At 41.9% G+C, this 22,117-nt stretch overlaps 1 protein-coding gene across 4 annotated transcripts; it reads right to left on the bottom strand.

The window, feature by feature from the left end:
• Positions 1 to 528: 528 nt before the first annotated feature.
• BRD7 (bromodomain containing 7) lies at positions 529 to 21,744 on the bottom strand. Of its 4 annotated transcripts, none has more exons than XM_081201176.1 (17): positions 21,570 to 21,744; positions 19,327 to 19,535; positions 18,484 to 18,613; positions 17,494 to 17,551; positions 15,671 to 15,815; positions 14,095 to 14,205; positions 13,096 to 13,274; positions 11,929 to 12,052; positions 11,609 to 11,684; positions 10,725 to 10,838; positions 5,763 to 5,895; positions 4,299 to 4,410; positions 3,535 to 3,597; positions 2,582 to 2,696; positions 2,340 to 2,483; positions 1,122 to 1,265; positions 529 to 724 (listed from the first exon to the last, which is right to left on the bottom strand). In XM_081201176.1, exons 1-17 carry the CDS (start codon positions 21,616 to 21,618, stop codon positions 657 to 659), a joined length of 1,974 nt encoding a protein of 657 aa, XP_081057302.1. In that variant the 5' UTR covers positions 21,619 to 21,744; the 3' UTR covers positions 529 to 656. The 4 variants fall into 4 exon arrangements, with proteins under 4 accessions (XP_081057302.1, XP_081057303.1, XP_081057300.1 ...); XM_081201177.1 differs by having other exon boundaries at positions 10,725 to 10,832; positions 21,570 to 21,743; XM_081201174.1 differs by having other exon boundaries at positions 529 to 721; positions 21,570 to 21,738.
• Between the last annotated feature and the right edge of the window lie 373 nt (positions 21,745 to 22,117).

Below are 22,117 nucleotides of genomic sequence, written 5' to 3'. Positions count from 1 at the left end.
GGAAAGACATTGTGCTGCCTGAGGGGGAAAAAACAAACCCCAAAGCAGGCCTCTTTGCTAGTTTCTTTTCTTATGTTGCCAGTTGCTTTTGGAGTATGTTCAAGGGAAAGCAGTCAACTGTTCAAGTCTAAGGCTGCTGCCCTGTGTACAGCTCTAGGTGGATTCTGCTGAATGTGAGTAAACTCAAAAAGGCGCTGTTATGTCTGATGTGATGTGAAAACTTGTCTAGGGTGACTCAATTTAAATTGAACATTGTTGCCCACAGCAGCCATTTCCAGTGGCCATGATAAGCTTTCCTTTTGCTTCATCATGTGACTTCCTGTAATAATAAGTGCACCATTTTAAATGTCAAATTTAAGGCTTTCTAGCCCACTGTCACCTCAGTCCTGTATGACTCAAATAATGCCTGCAGAATAGAGGCAGCATCTAATGTAACAAGATTTGTGTGAATGTAAAACTCTGCAACTTGCTTCATTCTGCACTGCATTCAAGAAGCATCTCTTAGATCTGTCAGGAAAATAGAACTGGTTTGGTTTTAAAGTTTTTATTAAGAATTCAAATATAACACAAGTATACAAAGTGCCCATGCATGCACTGGGACAAATCTTTAAAAAAGGAAAGAATTAAAAACATTTATGTTTTTAACATATGAAGCATCATGTACCACCAACTGGTTCACATTCATTTCCAATGAGAACAGGAGCTTTTGGAGGTTCCTCTGCTTCTGGGGAGGAAAAAGCATTATCAGCCTATTACTTTGCTTATTTTGACTAAGGAAACAGGTGGAGGTATATTAGCTTCTCTCTATTTAGACAGACAATGGTGTGAATCTGCTTCAGAATTAACAAGCAGCTCTCACTGCAGGGAAGGGGAAATGTCAAGCCAAAAATGTGCCAAAGTCAGATTTAGGCACATCTTCCAGCTCTAACTAGTCCAACACGATAGGGTCAACACAGAAGTCAGACTTTCTCACTGTTTATTTCTTCTGTGGGTTAAGTACCTCTTAAGTGCTAGTTTACAGACTATCTTACTGTAGTTACTCCATGTGGTGAGCAACTCATGAACCACATCCAGGACAACCGATCTATGGGGACCTGCTGAAATGCACTGTGGTTACTCACCATCTGTTAAGTCAACAAAGCTGTCCATGGCATCTGGTAAAGGAACTGAAATCCCCATCGCTTTACGGATGCCATATGTGCTCACAATATCTCCTGGAGCCACTTGTTGTGCAAGCTCTTTTAGATTACTTGTCACTCTCTCCGCTGGAAAAGTTAATAGTAAAACATTGATACGACTTTATAAGGTTTATCGAGAGTCTGTTAATTGCCCCCCAACCGCCTAAAAGTGCAGGGTTTTGTCATATAAAGCTAGTTGGCACACATTGGTTTTCCATGACATGTAAAGTGGGGCAGAGTTAATGATTTACAATGAATCACTCACCTATCTGGGCCATTTTCTCTACTGGTGCATGGGAACAAACCATGGTCACTGGCTTAGTACTATATCCTAGTCAAAGGTCATCATAATTTTTTATATGCCACCCATATGACTGGGTTGCCCCAGCCACTCTGGGTGGCTCCCAACAAAATATTAAAAACACAATAAAACATCAACCATTAAAAGGTTCCCTGAAGAGGGTTGGCATCAGATGGGAGAGCGTTCTACTGAGAAGGTCCTAATTTGCTTCACTCCATACAAACCACAATCCCTGGTTTTGACATATCACTAAGCCCCCAGGAATTGTGGTTAGGGGGCCAGTGCTCTAGCACAGAGGAGCAAAGCAAGCAAAATCACCTCATGCACAGTAAGCCATGCAGCCCTCCATACGGTATAACAATACGAACAATAAGGAAGTGAAATGCACTACCTTGTTTCCCATTGCTGCATTTCTAAAAACGCAGTGCAAGATGTATTTTACTTATGTTGTGGCTACCGTATCTAACTTGCTCTGTGCACTAGCTGCAGAGTCTTTGCTGGCCCTGCCCTGTCCATCATGACTTCAGATAGTGGGGGCAAGGGAAGATTACTTTCATCTAGCTTTCCAGGCTTGGCCCCTCTGCCTGCAGCAGCCAGCAAGGCATAAAGGAATCCCCTTCAGCTTGCAGTAACTAGCATTTCAATCCCCGCCAGCAACCACACATCTTCCACTCTTCTATGACATCCAGGAAGGCGATGTCCCTATATTGTCGTGGCAATGCTGCTCCATTTGATAAATGTGGTTACCAAGACAACCAGCATCCATTTTAAAGAAGTTAGTAGCAGGGCAGAGGTTAGACTAAAGAACCAGGACGTGTCTAAAATTTAAAGGTTTCACGTGCCAGGAGCAACACACTTACCCAAGTGCATCTCTTTGTAAGATGGGCCCAAAAGGCAGATCATGTTCGGAGGTGGCTTCGTACTTAGTCGTTCATTCTGAGCGTCTTGAAGCTCCCGAAGCAATTTTGTGGTTTCGTCAAGTTTTTTCTGGAAGACCTCCGCTTCTGTTCAATTGAAAGTGAAGTTTTGGGCAGACATCAGCTGGGCTGGAATGTGCCAAGAGGCCTTGCAAAGCAACAAGTGCCCAGCTCATGCCACTCACCTTCTGAGTCAAACTCCTCCACAGGCATTCCAAAATTGGTTACTGCTCTCAGTGCTGTCAGCCTCTCCTTACTGAGAGAGGAGTCAAACCTACTTGGTTGAGCTGTTTCCAGAATCTGTAGATGGCAAACAAATGCAGGTTCTTAAAAATCAAGCAAAACCCAAATTTATACAAAATATTTGAACCAAGCAGTGCATTTGTGGTGACTCTCAACCTTTTCTTCAGATCAAAAATAGGCATTAAGAATGGGGAATGTGTGGCCCTCCAGCTGTCCATTGGGCATGCTGGCTGGGGCTGTTGTGGCCCAACAGCTGGAGGACCACATATTCCCCATCCCTGCTATATACTAAGTGGGATGGTTTAAACCACTATAATTGGTTTTCTATTACCTCAAGCGCGGACTTAGAACTACTCTAGTATCAGCTGGTCAACTATAATATCTGGGACTATGTTCCATCTTCAACATTTACAACAAAAGAGAGGCAATTAAACCATTCTGCAGAATCTCATCCATTTGCCAATGAGTCAGATGAGGATACCTTAGTAATACATTTATACCTCCTTCATCAAATGTCTCCTGTTTACAACAGTTATGTTGAACAGGCAGCAGCAACTAACTTGCAGTTGTGAGGGCTTAGCTTTCAAAGTAATAAGGATTTAAAACAGGTTTCTTTATATAGTACAAGCTGTGGCTGGAGAATACAGATGACTGCAATTAAAATCTGACCGCGGCACAACAATAAGGTGAACTTTACATAACTTGATTTTAATGCCATGAATGAAAGGTTGCAACACAGAGCTGGAAGTTTATCTCCAATGCTGCACAGTAAAGAGCAAGTCAGCTGTTCCGGTTTTATGTAGAAGTACATAAAATTTGGCACTTGAAACAAATTATTCTAACTGGCTTGCATGAGAACCTTTCACTGCCTCAATCAAATTCAGAAGAGTATCACCTCCACATCCTTGCTTGTAGCAGACTTTTCACACAGACATTCAGCTTCTTCTGCTGGCTGCAACTGGAAAAGAAGGATATAAAGTTTTCAAGCTGCTCAACCCCTTCAACTGGTTACCTCTGATTTAAAACACTCCAGGGTGGGTGCCTTCCAGATGTTGGTTATATTTGCTTGAGGTGGACAGTGAGGGCTTCTATGTAATCCCGGGCTTTTCATATTACCACAGTGATACAGGAAGGAGTAATACTGCTGTGGGTCCCATGACACTGAAGGGACATAAGAATCTGACCTAAAGCTGATGGGTTTTAAGCAGCCTGTGCACATGATTGCAGGCTTAGTTATAACACACACACATCTTATCAAGCTAGTTTTCTGCTAATTAACCCCATTACAGGGAATAAATTTCTCAATGAAAACTTCACAGTGGGATCCAGGTGAGTTAAATACTCTTACATAAAAACATAGTTTGAAATATTTCTAAAGGTATGCCTTTCCTCCAGCATGCTTTCTCAAAGAGAACCAGTACCTCGTCTCAGAAGTAATATCTGTCATGTAGATTTTTTTACAGTCCAGGGTAATTGTCCCCATGTCTATGGACTCCTTAATGCCATGATTTCCACTCCACCATTTACACTTTGGGAGTAGCCAAAGTGTAGTTAAACAATATTGGGAGGGCAACTCCCATCAGCCTCAGCTTGTAGGGTGAACAGTTAAGGATAATGAGAGAGCATCTGATACAGATGCTCACACACAAGCAGCCTCACCTTTTCAAGTTCTCTGAGTGAGAGAGAATGCCTTCCTTGGGTCAAAACATCCAACAAACTGTCCGCCATTACATATGGGTAGTCTTGAGATTTTGCCAGGAACTCACTGATGCTGAAGATAAAAGCAACAAAATTGCATGCCAATTAGTTTACAATAAACAATCTTACAAATAAAAATAAAATCACAACTTACCTTTGAGGTTTTGTTTTGTTCTCTCTTTTAAAAAAAGTTTTATAATATCAGAACCACTAGGGATGTTAACTGGTGATTTCTCTTAAGTTTATAGATTTCCCCTTTCTTGGATAGGTTTTTAAATTCACATCTGTACTGGGATGCAGACATGCATTATTATCCACAGGCTCGTAACTTGTGTAAATTTGCAGTGCTAGTTATCACTAACGTTTCCTAGAAATAGTAAAAACTGGAGCTATGTATGTTCAATGCAAAAGGTGGTATTCTAATCAGTCTGTGTAACCTGCGCTTCATTTGGTGGGTGCAGGAGGGAAGCTGATAGCAAAGGGATTTGTATGTGCGGTGGTGGGGGAGAGGAGCACACTATACCCTAATGTATGCCAACTTGAATTTGTCTTGGAAAAGCCAAGGTGCAACCAGGATAAAGTAACACTAAGCAAGCATTCTACAAATATGGGGTTCAGGAGTGCCAACTTGAATAAAATATTGGGGGAGGGCCAGGTAAGCCCTGCCCCACATAACTGATCACATGATGTTGTGCAGACACACCAATTGAATGGCAATGCCCATAAGCTTTGGGGCTGCCTCAAATATTTCATTGGGGGGGGGGGAGCAAAGCCCCTTTGGCCCTTAGGAGTTGGTTCCTATGACGTGGTTACACATTAACATGCCAAATACCACTCCAGCAGGTGCCCAACCCCAGCGCTCATTCCTTCATCTCTCACAAAAAACCTGGAGAACTCAGTTGGTTAGAGAATGACAGTGATGATGCCATGCTTGCAGGTTTGATCCCTGTATGGGACAGCTGCATATTCCTGCATTGAATGGGGTTGGACTAGATGATCCTCAGGGTCTCTTCCAACTCTATGAATCTATGAACCAGTCAGGAAAGCTGAGACACAAGAAGAGATCCATCCAACTGAGACCCTCAAGGGAAACTTATGTGCGTAGAAAAAGCATCTCTCAGAATCATACCACAATTTAGATTTTTATTTGTATTAGGACAAAGGTTGTAATGGATGGGATGTAAAAATCGAAATACTAAGAACTCACTAGCTTCCCTGTTGAGTTAGTGTTATTCCAGGGAAACCCCTGCATTGACTAGTCAAAAATAAAGAATACAAAAGCTGCAGTCAAGTTCCATTCTCTTGCTAGTGCCAATGCCAGTAGCAGGAAAAGAAGCACCCCCCCACCTGCCAATATGTGAACATTTCTAAAAGAGGTTTTTAATTCAAAGTCATCACGATAAAGACAAAAATAAGCCTACTTACTTAAAATTCCCTTGATTAGAATCTTCCCCATAGGTGGAATAGATTAAATCAGAATCATCCTTGCTGATATTTGCAAATGTGGAGTCATAAGCTGGAGCATAAGAGCTAAAGGGCCCGTAGTTCAAGTACATCACTAATGAAAAATAAGAGCCGGAATTAATATTCTCACATGTGTTAGACTGAATGTCCCTTTTAACAACAGATTTGCTCTTCACAGGTGTTTACTGTTTGTTGGAAGAAGAGGTACAGCTTCTCGATTTAAAGCTAACAGCACTTTAAATCTATTGCACCTGGTCTGGCCAGAGTAAAGAAAGCCTCTTTGGGTTTCGAGAACCCAGTTCCACGAGTGCCAAGAAATTACTGTTGCTTCAATTACACCTGTCCTAGTGCCAGGCAACCAGAGATGTTATACTTGGGGCGGGGGTGCCTCCTCTCCCCACTGCCAGTCACCATTTCTTCCAACAGAAAATTGTAAATGTTGGGGAAACATTGAAGCAACTGTCATTAAATATTTCTTTCGGAATGAATGAAATGCTTTTTCAGAGGTGGTTTTATTCACTCAAAGGCCATGTTCACAATGATTTTGACTTAATAAACTATACTGTGCAAGAGATGGGCTGGCAGAATTGCTGCTTCATTCCCACCTTTACGCAAGTTGCTAATCAATCCAGGAAGGGGATAGTTTCACACGGCAACTGAATCTGAGACAGTATTTTATTCTCACTAGCCAGCCTTAAGCCAGAGTTTGCTGTTTGCTTATTAAACCTGGTTTGTTAGGGAGAAGCAAAGCCCTAACAAACACAACAAACTAAGAGAACAGAATGCATAATTCAGGGGTAGCCAATTAGGTGTCCTCCAGATACTACAACTCCTACCAGCCCCAGTCAACATGTTCAGAGATGATGGGATCTGTAGTCCAACAGTATCGTGACATGGGTAAAGATTGTGCCTAGTATTGCCACAATTCTGACCAATCCCCTCCACCTAGGTTGTGCAAGTCTTGTGTCTGAACCTATCCACTTTTACCTTGCACAACTAGGTTGCTGAATTCATACCACACCAGAGCTACATTCCATAACCACTGGTTTATTAAAACTGGCATTTCTATTAATTGCTTGTCAACCCAGATTCAACCAGCATGCATGCCCATAGAAAACTGCTTTTGCAAATCCAAATTGGTTTAACAGGTACATATGTGGCTATATGCAGTGCCCCAATATTGAAATAAGAGTGTGAAAATATTATTATGCCACACAGTGTAGATATCATAAAAGCCTCAAGTCATATGTTTCAACTCTTGAATGAATCAAGTGATGTGAATTTCTGTGATTCAATTTGTGTTTTGCCTCAAGAATGAATACATCAGCAAAGAGAAAAGACTGTGGATACAGAGCGAGATCCAACATTGCATCAGCAGATGTGAGGGGACTTCCCCTTCCTCTCCACCCCATGCAGCTCCCCATCTTGCTCCAGAAGGTCCCCCAACATCCTGCAAATCCCTGATTTGCAGGGAGTTGCAAAGGGGAGGAGAGAGCTGCATTTGGACAAGTGGGATACCGCAACTGGGTATCACCCAGATTCAGCTTTGATCTATGTTAGCTGATCAGATTAGCTGAGTTTTAAGGACTAAACTAATAATGTGTAAAGCTTTTAATTGTTCTGATGATGGATACAAATCCCATATATTTTCAGGGATCAAACAGTCTAGTGCATATACCGTTAAAAGCTTTTGAGCTTTTCTAGCAGCTGCCAAAGCATATGATGTGATCGTTCAACAAAACTTCTGTTTCGGCAAGCTAGCAACAATTCAGTTTTCTGCTGACTGGACCGACAACTCTTGCCAAGTAGCAAATGAGCAAAATATTTAGCTCTAATCTCTTTTGTTTTTTTATAGCCCAAGTCATACAATAGATTCTACTTATTTCCCACATATGCAAAATCTCCTTTTTATATGGGGTTTTTAGTACATCAACCACAAACAACTGCAGAAGGCACTAGGTGATATAAAGAGATCTGATATATAGCTTTCAATATTTATGAGAGAAAAAACCACCTAGAAGCTAAGTTCACATTGGTTGTCTCTTACACAAATCATGTTGCACAATTACGCTGTTTAAATAGCTCAACAACTTTGACATGAACCCCTAAAAAACGGGGCTTTCCTCCTCCCTAAAAAAAAGCTGAACAATTTTGACCTGAACCCCCCAAAAGGGGGTAGATCACTGCCAGTCCTTGGGAGTTGGCCACCCCTGCAGTACAGGAACGAGACTGCTAAAATTGCTCAGGCTGCCAATGCCATAAATTCTGCTTCGAATCTCTTAGGCAGCCTGGTATCCTCTACAGACCAAATTACAACAACAAAAACTAATAATTGTTAAAAGAATAAACCTGTTCTTAGTTATCCCATAGAATTGAAACAATCTGTAGTTTAAACGAGGGCCTGCTATTTTAGGACTAGGTTGTACTATATGTGACTATACTTGCAAACATGTTGGCATGTAATATTTATTCATTTCATAAAATTTATACACTGCCTGATTTTAAAAGAAACCTCGAGGCAGTTTGCAAAAAGATAAAATCAAATTAAGAAAATCACAACCATACTTAAAAACATCCAAAAGCTAAAATGCTAAAACAGATTAAATTTACCTCAACTTTCGAAGCATCTAGGTAGGCTTGTCTGAACAATAACATTTTAAGCAGGCGCAAAAAAAGAGCATAGTAAAGGCGCCTGCTTGATTACAAGAGGCAGGGAGTTTAGTGCTGTCACACTAAATATAAGAGTTCTTACAAATGTGGAACGGGTATTATGTGGCACCTGTAGTAATTGGGCCACCTTTTACAAAAATTCTCAAAAGGTTGTTTACAATAGTGCACAGTTAAGCAAACCTCTAACTTTCATACTTTATTTCAGCTTTAATTCCCAGTGCTCTTTTCCTCTAGGAAAGAAGAAGGGTGTGCCTGGGCAGAGGCAGCTGCAGCCTGTTGAGGAGAGGGCTGGCTGTTTCCACCTGTGGCTACTCAAAGAGGTTATCTGTCTGCTCCACCCCTCCAGATAACATATACCGTATTTTTCGCTCTATAAGACACACCAGACCACAAGACGCACCTAGTTTTTGGAGGAGGAAAACAAGAAAAAAAAATATTCTGTATCTCAGAAGCCAGAACAGCAAGAGGGATTGCTGCGCAGTGAAAGCAGCAATCCCTCTTGCTGTTCTGGCTTCTGGGATAGCTGCGCAGCCTGCACTCGCTCCATAAGACGCACACACATTTCCCCTTACTTTTTAGGAGGGGAAAAGTGAGTCTTATAGAGCAAAAAATACGGTAAGTACATGCCTAGACATAGTTAAACGTAGCAAGGGCTACAGGGCACTCAGTCAGTGGTTCATAGCTGACCTGAGTACCGTAGTTTTCGCTCTATAACATGCACCTGACCATAACACACACATCATTTTTAGAGGAGGAAAACAAGGGAGGGAAATTCTGAATGAAACAGTGGATGTACAGTGGTGCCTCGCAAGACGAAATTAATTCGTTCTGCGAGTTTTTTCGCCTTGCGAATTTTTCGTCTTGCAAAGCACGGTCAAGTCGCAACTGCACCTCTTCAAGCGGTTTTAAGAAAAAGGAAACAAACTTGCAAGACGTTTTCGTCTTGCGAAGCAAGCCCATAGGGAAATTCGTCTTGTGAAGCAACTCAAAAAACAAAAAACTATTTCGTCTTGCGAGTTTTTCGTCTTCCGAGGCATTCGTCTTGCGAGGTACCACTGTATCATTTTTGTGCCTCATGCTGTGGCCACAGACATGTGATCTGATGGTGAGCTTGGGGTAGCCCAATGCAAAAATCCTGAGAATCACTGTGGATCTGTGCTTTGTAACCACGTTTTTGCACCACTGTGGCCCCAGGCAACAGTGGGTGCGTGATTTTTTGTGTGCAGGCTGTAGCCATGGACATGTAATGTGATCTGATGGTGAATTTGGGGTGACCCAATGCAAAGATCCTGAGGATCCATGTGGATCTATGCTTTGTAACCACGTTTTTGCACCACTGCAGCCCCAAGCAACAGTGGGTGCGTGATTTGTTTGGTGCAGGCTGTAGCCATGGGCATGTAATGTGATCTGATGGTGAATTTGGGGTGACCCAATGCAAAGATCCTGAGGATCCATGTGGATCCATGCTTTGTAACCACTTTTTGCACAATTGGAGCCCCAGGCAACAGTGGGTGCGTGATTTTTTTGGTGCAGGCTGTAGCCATGGGAATGTAATGTGATCTGATGGTGAATTTGGGGTGACCCAATGCAAAGATCCTGAGGATCCATGTGGATCCGTGCTTTGTAACCACGTTTTAAGTGGGGAGGGAAGGAAAAACACAGAAGGGAGAATGAGCACGAGAGGGGTGTGCAGAGAAGCAGCTGGCTAAGAATGCAGGAGAGGGATTTAATGGGAGGGAGGAAAGGAAGGCAAAAGTTTTCCCACACACACCCACCCAAGCCAGCCCCCTCTCTCTCTCTCCCACCTGCATGTTTTCCGGCTACTTGCGAGTCCCTAAAATGCTTCCCTGGATGCAGCAGCACCGGAGCACGGAGATCCTTTCCTTTCCCCTCTGCTTGCCTGGAGGGGAGGGGATTTGCCTGCTCTTTGTTCCGTTTGAGCAAACAGCAACCGAAACAGAAGAGGGTGGGCAGTAAGACCCTTGAGGCAGAATGCAGGAAAGCAACAGCTTCCTCTCTCACGGAGCAACCTTCTCCCTGATGCGCGCGATTGGATTTTTGCCTGATTTTTGCCTCTGCGCTCAGGAGGGTCGGCTCCAGGGACCACACATTCGCTCAATAACACGCACAGACATTTCCCCTTACTTTTTAGGAGAAAAAATCTGTGTGTTATAGAGAGAAAAGTACAGTAATTTCTGCCAGCCTTGTTGCATTCAAGGGCACCACTAAGCATAAATTAGAAGTCACACTTACCAGGAGTAACTTTGTTTCTTTTGTCTTCTTTGAACCCTTGTAACGTATTTACACCTGACTGCAGTCTTCCAGCTGTGACACCCAACTTTGCAGAGCCATGTCCGAGTTCTACCACTCAAGAGATGAACAAAAAGAAAGTTATAGGACTTAAGTTAGCCACATGCACACAACATCTCCCTTCTGAGTATTTACTAGGTTTTTCTAAAGCCTTTGTGAGCATAAACACTGAAAAATAGTCCCTTAAAAACACCTTTGTCCTGGATTCAACTATAAGTCATAAAAATGCACTAAGGAAGAAAAAGGTAGTTGTAATAACGACCCTAAAACAGAAATGTCCACGCTAATCTATTTTAATTTACTTAATTGAGCAGGTGAAGGCAGGGAACTGAATTTGGGACCTTATGCATAGAAATTATTAAGCTATATTGCAAGGATGGGAAACCTGAGACTCTCCAGATGGCTCAGGACTACAACTCCATTCATCCCTGAGCTCTGGGCATACTGGATGGGAAGTCAAGCAACATCTGGGCAGGCACAGGTCCCCCATCTTTGCTAGATAAGGAATCATGCTTCTGGAAGGCATTTGTTTAAAAATGCCATGGAATATTCCAAGATGTTAGGTCATTATTCCCTAAATCAAACAGCATTCTCATGAAGGACATCCCATTCTGACTGTCTCTGGGCTAACTGTTCAAACAGGGACCATTTAAGCAGGGACCAGAAGCAGCCAGATGCGAAGTGGGAATTCTAAGGAACGCTAGCACGGGAGGAAGGTGGGACAGCCTCAAGAGACTTCCTCTGCACCTCTACTAAGTGTAGAAGTCCACCAGTAATACACACCACCAAGGGGAAAGGTTGTTAAAATTACTCAGTGCAAGCATTACCCCCTGTGTTATTTTCTGCTGGATTAAGAAGTCCCAGGGTGGTTGTGCCATCAGGTTTTCTTCTTTCAAACTCACACTGAAATAAAGATCAAGCCATTAAAATGTGTCTTTTGTGCACAGCCTACAAAGCTAGGATGACAGAGTCATACATAATTTAGCAGGCTGTTTTGTTTATTGCTTCAATGAATGGATATTATGAGACTTTAGATTTGTAATCACATCAATCATTGAAACATCAAATGAAAGGGACTGAAATGTATTTAACTTATGTTATGGTGTTCTAGATAATGAGCATCATCCATATCCTTTTCTCCGTTTACCTGAGCATTAGCAGGTCTTTTTGTTAACTTTCCTCCTGATTCTCTGATGATATGTTCAATCAGTTCTTGTTCCCTCTCTAAATTACTATTCCTTATTTTTTCTTCAAGTAGCTCTTTCTCTTTCCTAGAAAACAAACATACATTAAAGAGAGACAAAAAAAACCCCCATAACTATATACATTACTGTACCCCTTCATAGTATATAAGATAGCAAAAAAAAGGGTTTAATACCACCAAGTCTAAAACTTTGTTTTAGAATGTGTGCAGTCAATAACTGGTAAATTCCAAGAAGTTCTTCATCAGTTTAAAATAAAGTGGCACATTTGGCAGTGAAGGTGGAATTCATTTGCCAGTAACTTGCTTCCTTCCTTGTGCATGTCATCATCCTTGAGTCTGAAAGTATGATTTCAAGCAGAAGGGACTGTATTCCAATGTTTGTTTTCTAAATAGTCCCACTGAACTTAGAGGACGTGACTAATATAGGTCCATTAATTTCAATGGCTTTGTTTTGAGTAAAATTATCTGGATACAACAAAATGTTTCTAAAATTTGTCTTATACAACAGGACAACATAATTTGAACCTGAAGTTTTATCGGAGTGCAAATAAGTACCAAAAAGAAAGAAGAGACAAGTCAATTCTGTAATAGGATAGTTTTCATTATATTAAATTGTATCTCGCTATTGTGTTTACTATTGTAGCTTCTACTATAAATGTTGTCCACTGGCAGTTCTAGCAAACACTTGCTGCCTCTCCAGCTCCAGGATTGGCTGAGGATTGATTGGCAGTTGTGTGGTAAAGGCACCCAAGCATGGTCAATCTAGCAACTCCTACCAACTGGCCTTTTCCCTGCTCTGAAGCTGGAAAGGCAAGTGGGTGAGTGCCAATGCCAGAAGATTTTGTGCTTTTCCTTCAGAAAAAAATGTGGATGGTGGTGGAATAGGACTGGTGACTATGATCTTTGGCTAAGGCTACCCAAAAATGGGAGATCCCTATAGATGCCTCTGTACAGAGGTGTTCCATGTAGCCATCATGCCTAAGTGCTACTGACAGACCAGTCTTCTTCCATGTATTTGTTTAATCCCTATTCAGAGCTACTGGAGATAGCTGCCTGCTCCTAATTTTGATGAAATGAAAGAAATACGTAAGCCCTTTGCAGAGTAATTACTTCTTGAGTTCTTTGCTAGGTGTTTTAAAGGCTCTGAGGTCTATGTCCATGGAGTCTGCATCTTTCCCAAAGCCATCATCATCTTCACCTGACTGGAGACCTGTTTTATCTTTATGCTTCCTGCTCTTCTGAAGGTCTGCCATGAAGTCAATGCTTTGTTTCAAGCTCTGGATTCTTTCCTAAGGAAACAAACCATGCAGGTTTAAAACTTCATACCGTTTGCGAGTCCCCCATTTTAAAACTGCCTAATTATTAAGTGCTTTTCTTTCAGTTACAAGGGGTCTTCAGAGGGTGGAAGAAGGCTGCAAAGCTGTCACAGAACCCTTGCAGAGCCTGCAGTCTTTTTCCCCAAACTGAAGGTCCACATTCTGAGCTAATAAAATATTGTAAAAGCAGTTGTACTAGCAGTGCTTTTTCCCCAGGGAGAACTCACAGGAACTCAGTTCCAGCACCTCTCAGGTGGGCACCATTGCCATTCTAAAAGAATGAAGGAGGTGTTCATGGTGAGTTCTGGCATCTCTTTTTCTAGAATAGCAGCACTGTGTGCTAGCAATGGAAGGAGATGGAGAGAAAAGCCTACCACAAGCTATCAGTTCAGATTCCTGTTGAGTGTGCTCTGTGCTTCCCCCATCTGCCCACTGGGTAGGTAAGAGGTGAAGAGAAAAAATGGGGTGTAGGGAAGTAAGTCCCATTGAGTTCAATATACTTAGTCCCTAATACATGTGTTTAGGATTGCAGCCGTAGTGATCCTTGGAAGAAAGATCAAGCAAGTAGGTAGGGTTCCATTACAAATAACTTGCAAACAATTTAATTTTAAGTTAGAACTATTCTTGGAGAGATAAAGAAGAAAGAACTACTTATTGAATTAACCCAATGACTTAGCCTTTAGCTAGAAAAGAATGGCCTCTTCTCTATTAAACACAAATGGAAATATGATGAAACCGTACACAAGCCAACAAAACTCCAATAACTCTTGAATTATTTCCTTAATTCAGTTACCTGGCTGAGTATTTTCATTCCTGAATGCAAGAGTTTTTTAGCAGCTTTGTAATAAATGGTCTCTGGTTTGTTATAGACCATGGCGTTAGTACACATCAGTTTGAAGTTCTCCTGTATCAACAGAAGAAGTAAGACACATTAGTAGGAACTTACAGGATTGTTTCCTAGAAAATATATCTGCCCCTTTATGTATGGAAATTTGTACTGTGGACAAGATGGCAGGTGCTGTTTGTTCTGCCTGGCTAAAAAAAAGTATCCTCATAATATGGAGGATAAAGGAATAATGCATTATAATACAGGTGCAAGTTAGTCTATATAGTTTATTAGTAAGATTTCCAAGTTCCAACCTAGCAACAACGCTTGTGTGCACACACATGCATAGACAGCACTGCTGTGTGCGCACATGCAGATAGGAAGCATGGTTCTAGCTTACTCCACTGTTCTAATAGTCTCTCTCCTGACCCACCTCTAACTACAGTACTACTGCAGATAGAAGAAAAGGGCAGGCTAAGAAATCATTGCACTAGCTGGCAGAAGAGGCACCAGGCCTGCATTCTCTGCCGCCTCGAAGCTCTTAAGCGTGACAGGCTGAGTCTCTGGTTGGGGTTTGGTATCCTTTTACTTAGATATTAGTTTGCAAAACACTAGGCCAGCAGTTGATGTGTGTTAAAGATGACAGATTTGATCTGAGACCAAAGATGCTTATGACAGACATCTGACTTTACACTTTTCATATTAATGTGCTGATAAAGGCAATGCTCAATGCAGACAGTACTCCCAAGAGATCAGAGGGCTCTTTTTGTCAGGATGACAACAGCAATAAGGGAATCACACGTGTTTTTCTTTAAAATATGCAAATAAAAGGATAAAAGGTTGGGGCAGGCATTTTAAAATATAGTGCTATATAAGGCAGGAAAGAGGCAAGTTGCATTTTTTAAAATTTCCTAAACTTTTTTTTTTGGGGGGGATGAGAGTCAATATATACAATATTTGTTTCGGTAATGCAATTGTATTACATTCTGGAAGAACGCAAGGGATTCTTATTACTGTCCTGTGTGCTAAAGCTTCTTTCCTACATTTCTCAAGAAAACAACAACAACACAAACATATTTACATGCTTCTGTGATTTAAGTAGTTCTCTTAAACACAAAAAACCCTCAACCTTATTAGTACAATGGTGAAGAGTCACTTAATTATGGCTATAACTATTTACTACTCTGGTGCACTAATGACCAGGTTCATTTCACATCCTTGTTTTAAAAGATCAAGTACTTCTGCTGTTCAGTCTTTTCTCCTTGACACACACACACACACACACACACACAAAATTTCCAACACCCTGGAACATGAAAAATGTCTCTTGAAAACATTCACAAAGACTTTCTCTAAAGAAAGCAAATGAACAACTCTGAAAGCCAGATGCGCCAATTTTTTATTCTATGTGTTCATAAACTATGAAGGTGCAGCCCCAAAATGAATAAAATATTGGAAAAAAACCTGCGCAATGCAATTGCTAGTGCCAGCAAGTGTCAACGTCTAATCCCCCCTCTGCAGTTAAAATATAAATTAAAAGCACCTTTAGTTCTTCTATGGACTGGTATCCATTGTTCTTGATCTTCTCTTTCATGGTACTAAAATCCATTGGGCGTTTAATGATCATGGAGTAGCCAGGAGCAATGAAGTCAGTCACAGGAAATGAAAAGAAAGCATTTGGATCCTTTCTGTTAAGAAATGAAAAGAAGAGCCCTTTATGCTTCATTTCTATAACAAAGAACAGACAGAGCTTAGTATTAAATAGGAGAGAAGAGACTCCAACTTGAAAGAAACCACAGAACTGAACTGAAACAAGAGAGCTTTTGCCCTAATAATACAATCTTGCATTTCTTTAAAGTTGTAGAGGTGCTGCCTGGAAGCAGCCTCACCCTCCCTTTTTATTTTATTTTATTTTATTTTACTTTTGATGGGATTTTATTTTTAAAGCATGTTTGACATTTCTAAACCAAACCACAGGTGCCACATTCTGTCTCTCCTTAGAACACCAAAATGGATTATAATATCAATGGCAGGGAAAGCAATTCTATTTTACAAGGCCGTTGAATGCTTGCAAAATCTGACTCTCACCTTCAATTGAAGGGTCCTGTTTAAGACTGGCAGCATTCCCCAAACCCCAAGCAGTGTTAATGCATAGAGCAAAGCCTTCAAACATCAATAGTCCAAGCCTCACCAAGTGTAAGTTAAAACTAAGAAAGAAACCATCAAATCCTCATTCTGGTCCACATAGGTATGCAACATACCTAAAAGCTATGAAAGATGAGTTGTCCAAGCCGGTCACGAATCATACATATAACTCAACTGCACTGACTGAGAAGATTGTCACTAGCTTTTGGCCAAATCCACAAGCAAGAATAGGCCTGGAATCGTCAAAATTAATTTGACCTTCCTCTAGTAACTACTGCTTACTTCCACCCTTTCCCTGATAAACTCCTTTTAAAAAAAAGTATGTTTTTTGCCCTAATGGAGCAATGCTTCATATAATCTGTAGTCAAGTTACACGAACAATTCCCTATGAGGCTAGAAAAGTTCACATGGGTTAAGCAAGAGTATATGTCAGACAGATTTCTCCTATTAGGAGAACCTAATGCCCTCTGAACGCAGGTGGCGCTGTGGGTTAAACCACAGAGCCTAAGACTTGCCGATCAGAAGGTCAGCGGTTCGAATCCCTGTGACAGGGTGAGCTCCCGTTGCTCGGTCCCTGCTTCTGCCAACCTAGCAGTTCAAAAGCACGCCAAAGTGCAAGTAGATAAATAGGAACCGCTCTGGTGGGAAGGTAAACAGCGTTTCCGTGTGCTGCTCTGGTTCGCCAGAAGCGGCTTAGTCATGCTGGCCACATGACCCGGAAGCTGTACGCCGGTTCCCTCGGCCAATAAAGTGAGATGAGCGCCGCAACCCCAGAGTCGGTCACGACTGGACCTAATGGTGAGGGGTCCCTTTACCCTTTACCTTTAATGCCCTCTGGAGAAAGATAAACTTAGACCGCTAACCAAGATCCCATAAAAGCTACAAGATATTCCATAACTACTACAGAAACACAACCCATTTATCAGTAACTTTCTAGAACCACTTCAATAAAGATTTAACGATTAAAAGTGAAAACCATTATTAAAGGAAGATGATGCAGGAACTTGGGTTCAACATGCATTAGCTTGGCAGATTTTACAGTTGCTGATAGTAATAGCAACACAAACACATGAGAAAGAAAGAAAGAAAGAAAGAAAGAAAGAAAGAAAGAAAGAAAGATCCAGCTCAGAAAAATTAACACATTGATTAGACAGCATTTTCTAGTCTTTAGCAATTTCTACTAGCAGTATCAGAAATGCTCAGAGTCTGAGAAGAACTCACCTTTGCAGCTGCCTCACAAGTTGGTTCAATGCTTCTTGAAGTGGCGTCTGTTCCACTTCTAGGACAAAAAGATGAAAGAAAAATATTAACTAGAGTGCATGCGCGTGTGCACACCCACCCACACCCACACACCTAAGAAATGCTAAATAGAAAATGCTATATTTTCAAATGAAGTACTGCTGTGCAAGGTAATAAACACATCAAGAGTTGCTTTCTCCTGTTAACAACACTTTTTCTGTGCATGAGGTTCCATAAGCTGGTTAGCTCTCTCAATTGCTCTGACAGGAAGGACTATGCACACTACAAAGAAATTAGACCTTTTCCATAGGTGGTGGTGCGCTCCCCAATTCTAATTCTGCCTATGCCGTAGCAAGGGGGTTGTTTCAGAGCTGCTGCTTCAATCACCTTTGGAACTTCTGCCTTTCTCCCTTCTTCAGCTTAGCTAGCTGAGATGGAAAGTTAACTCTGGCCATACCTGCTCAGCAGGGAGGCTCAATGGCCAAAGACAGGTGTGTGCCTCACTATCACCCTGTCATCAAGAGAATAAGACCACAGAAGTGTCCCATCCAGCCATGGGATGCACTTGCCATAACTTTTTGGACCATGTTTGTGGGGTATTCCTGACTGTTTCAAGTTTTTCTTATCACAGTTTCAAACATACATTTATTTTAATTTTAGAAACAGTGGCGCATGAAGCATTTCAGCCTATTAAGAAACCGCCCACAATTTGAAAGCAAACTTCGGTTTTTCAGATTTTGGCCAATTACATGTTAGTAACGGGGAGAACTAATAGCTACAGTGTTGCTGCTATTTCAGCCTTATTTAGAGACTGGTCTTAATTTTTTTTAAAACTTTCAGGATTCATATTCCAGCTTTCCTCTTCAACAACAAAGCACTTAAGGTGGCCAACATCATAAATTGAGAAGCAAGGCAGAACAAATCAACTTACTTAACAGCTCAAAAAGAAACAACAAAACAGCTTTTTCCTACCTTCTTGTTTTGCCAAACTGCTTGCCAATGGTTTTTCAGGTAGCAAGTCTAGCCTTAGAGGAGTCTGACATTTCAGTTCTCTTTCTCCTTCACTTTCACCCCGGTCCCTATCTCGCTTCTTTTTATCATCCTGTGGACATAAAATATAAGCAAAACTGTTGAGAGAAGTATCCATACCAGTGGCTGGAAATCTGATTACAATTTGTTTACTCAGTGAGAAAATTCATTGTAAGTATACTAAAGGTACACAAGGAACATTACAAATATGTTCTTTATGTGCTGTCTCCACCTACTGGAAGACACACTAAGTTAGGACAAGCTTATTAATAATTAAAGGATGTGTTCCATAGGAAGCTGCCTTATACCAGATCAGCCTGTTGCCCATCTAGCCCAGTATTCTCTAGCTTGACCAGCAGTGGTTCTCCAGGGTCTTAGGCATACAGTCTTTCCCATTACCTGGTCCTTTTAAAATTGAATACTGAACAAGGGGCCTTCTGCATGCAAAGGAGGTGATTTAACTTTGAGGTATGGGCTAAATTTGCACAAGTGGAAAGCTGCACATGCAATTCTGCTTGTGCAAGGTGCCTTTACCCATTGTTTTAATTCCACAGTCCCAACTCAGCCCTTTATGCCGCATCCCAAGTCTTTCCAAAGGATTGAGGAGGACTATCCTGAAGACCAACCTTCACCAACCTGGTGCCCACCATACGTTTTGGACTACAACTCCCATCAGCTCCAGCCCAAACATTTGAAGGACCCCAGGTTGCAGAAGCCTGCCAAAGACAATCTATCACAAGGAAAAGATTTAAGTTAAAAAACCAAAACAACTGCTCTGAAAGCTACCTTTCCTTTTCTCTTTCTTTTTTCCTTTTCTTCTCCAGGAACTTGCTTTTCTGCTTTTTTCCTCTTCTTCCTTTTCTTGTCTTTGTGTTTTTCATGGTCATTTTTGTCTTCATATAGGGCTGAATCATGTACTGAGCTCTGAGTGGAAAGTTCCGTGACTTCATTTCCTCCCACCTTTAAAACCAGCTTTAAGGGCTTTTCTACATATTCTAGGAAAAGCACAGGAAATAGACTTGGTTTAAATATTACAAATAAACTTGCACTACATACCCTAATAGGCTAGCCAACTTCAGGTTACAAAAGTTTTTAACAATTAAACTGATGAATATGTAGCCAATGATATGTAGCTAAGATATATATATATAGAACCCAAAATATTGACCTAAGGCTTATTTTTTATGGTGTCAGTTACTAGAAAAAAATGTATCTTTCTTTGTATAGCCAGCCAATCTACATGCAACCATGTAGACCTTAGCTCCATTAATATCTGAATGCCACAGAGCAGCTTTGTACTTGGTTTTTGCAATGCTACAATGAATGAACTAGTCAGAGACAGAAAGGTTAAAACATAGCATTTAAGAAGATACTGTAGTGCCAAGTCTTGAAGCTTTTGTTCAGCATTCATACAGAACACGGATGAGAACCTTTAGACCCCCCAATGTTATTCGGACTCCAAGCGCCCATCAGCTCTAGATGATGGGAGATTTAATCTAGAAAAATTTGGAAGGCTGCAGGTTCCTCATCCCTGATACAAAGTATTTCAAGTGCTCAAATCACTTCACAAAACAATGGTCCAGTTCACATATAAAAAAGGTAAAGGTACTCCTGACCGTTAGGTCCAGTTGTGGATAGAATTGTTATAACAACATTTTTAGTAGGCATCAAGGAGTGTAGCAAGGGTGCCTGCTCAATGTTAATAGGCAATACATTTCAAAGCACAGGTGCTGTTGTGCTGAAAGACAAACTCCTAACAGATGGAGAACAATTATTATATGGCACTTGTAGAAGTGCAAGCTCTGCAGATTGAAGCAGTCAAGTAAGCACATATGGGGCAAGGTGATCCTTCAAGTTAAATGGACCATTAACTATAGCTAGTTTAAAACAAGACAACTTCAAAAGGTTTCTGGAGCTGGCTTAAATATATATATATATCCATAGTTAATTGTAAGTGCAGTTCCTAGTTCAACTGACAGATGAGCTAGGGCAGTCTGCCATTTTCTATGGGTGGCCAGGATTAACAGCTATCTTTGAGAGAAGGTATTGCACTTTTTCACTGTCTTTGTATTTTTGATATCCTGCTGGTTGCTCCTCCCTTTTTATGCTGTCACTGTTAAGAATTATATAATAAATACAGATTCTCATAAGTTTTATAACTGTATTTATAGAATCACTTCAATTTTAATATTGCATAAATAATATATTATGTACTGTGTCATAAGCTCAAAACCAGATCGAAATGCACAGTCAACATTCTACACATCCGGGTTGACCGAATGTTTTTTCCTTTTCTTTTTTTCCCATTCATAAAAATTATGCACCGCTTGATTGCAAAAACAACAAGCCAACCCTCCAAGCCGTTTACAAAGAAAGGTGCGCCGAAAGGGATACAGTCAAGGCACCGCTTGACGTCAACAGGCAGGGAGTTCCAATGGGCAGGGCACAACCCACACTTGAAAGTATTTATTTCCTACAAGTGGGACATTATGTGGCACCGGCAGTGGCACCAGACCCACAGAACGAAATGGGAGTGGGAGTGGGCGTATGTGGGGGCAAAATTAATTCAATTAGTTAACTGTTTAATTAATTAATGCTTGCAGGAACAGGGTGCGGGGGACCCTCAGGTGCCCTGTGAGAGTCTCCACAGCTCATACCTTTCTTCTACCTGACCTGCTACCTCACAGGGTTGTTGTGTGGCTTTAATGAGGAAGGCGAGAGAACCGTGTATATGCCACCTTGAGCTCATGGGAAGGGGAGACACAAATGCAATAAAATAGATAACCCACCCGCAGGAGGAGGAGGAGGCCACTTCCCCCTAAAACCCCCCCCCTCAGAATCCGGTTCCCTCACAGAACGACTCCCGCCCCGACCCACGGCTTCGAAGTGGACCGTGGAGGACCACAAACACACCAGACGCTCTCTCTCTCACACACACATACACTCCACACAACAGCACCACACAACCCACCGCCCCCTCATTATCAACCTATGTAGCAGCCCCGGGAGGAAGGAGGGGGGGGCGGCACCTTCATACGGGTACTTCTCCCCCCTGTGCTTCTTGTGCTTCTTGCCCATGGCCCGAACGCAGGCGCCGCGGCCGCCGAAGAGACGCTCCTTCCCTCTTTCCGCCAAGTCTCGCCCTCCTCCCGCCGCGCTTCGCTTATTCTCGCGAGAGGAAGGCCGAGCGCAAAGCGGAGGGAGAGGGGAGCACAGATATAGAAGTAAATGGAAGAGCGGCCTAACGCCTTGTCCGGCTGAGCAGCTTCCGCGCTCGCGTTGGCAGCCGTCTCTCTTCTCCCTGCCTCCCGACCCCTGCGGAGGAAGAGACAGGACGCGAACGGATAAAACGAGGGTTTGGGCGGAGCTCCGTTTAAAAAGCCGCGTGTCCCTGCCTCGCTCTTCCCTTTATCCGCCACCCCACCTCCCCCGCGCAGTAACCAGCTCTCGTCCTACTCACAGTGGATCCGCTGAAGTTAAGGGGCACGAGTTAGTCCATTAATTTCAGTGGGTCTGCTCAAAGTATCCACAGAGACCAGTTGTGCGTTGACAACGTGACATATAACAGTTCAGATAA

This window comes from Podarcis bocagei, assembly GCF_964188305.1.
Source record: "Podarcis bocagei genome assembly, chromosome: 7".
Lineage (NCBI taxonomy): Eukaryota > Metazoa > Chordata > Lepidosauria > Squamata > Lacertidae > Podarcis > Podarcis bocagei.
The sequence above is the reverse complement of the archived record's forward strand: the minus strand, read 5'-3'. Positions and strand labels throughout refer to the sequence as shown.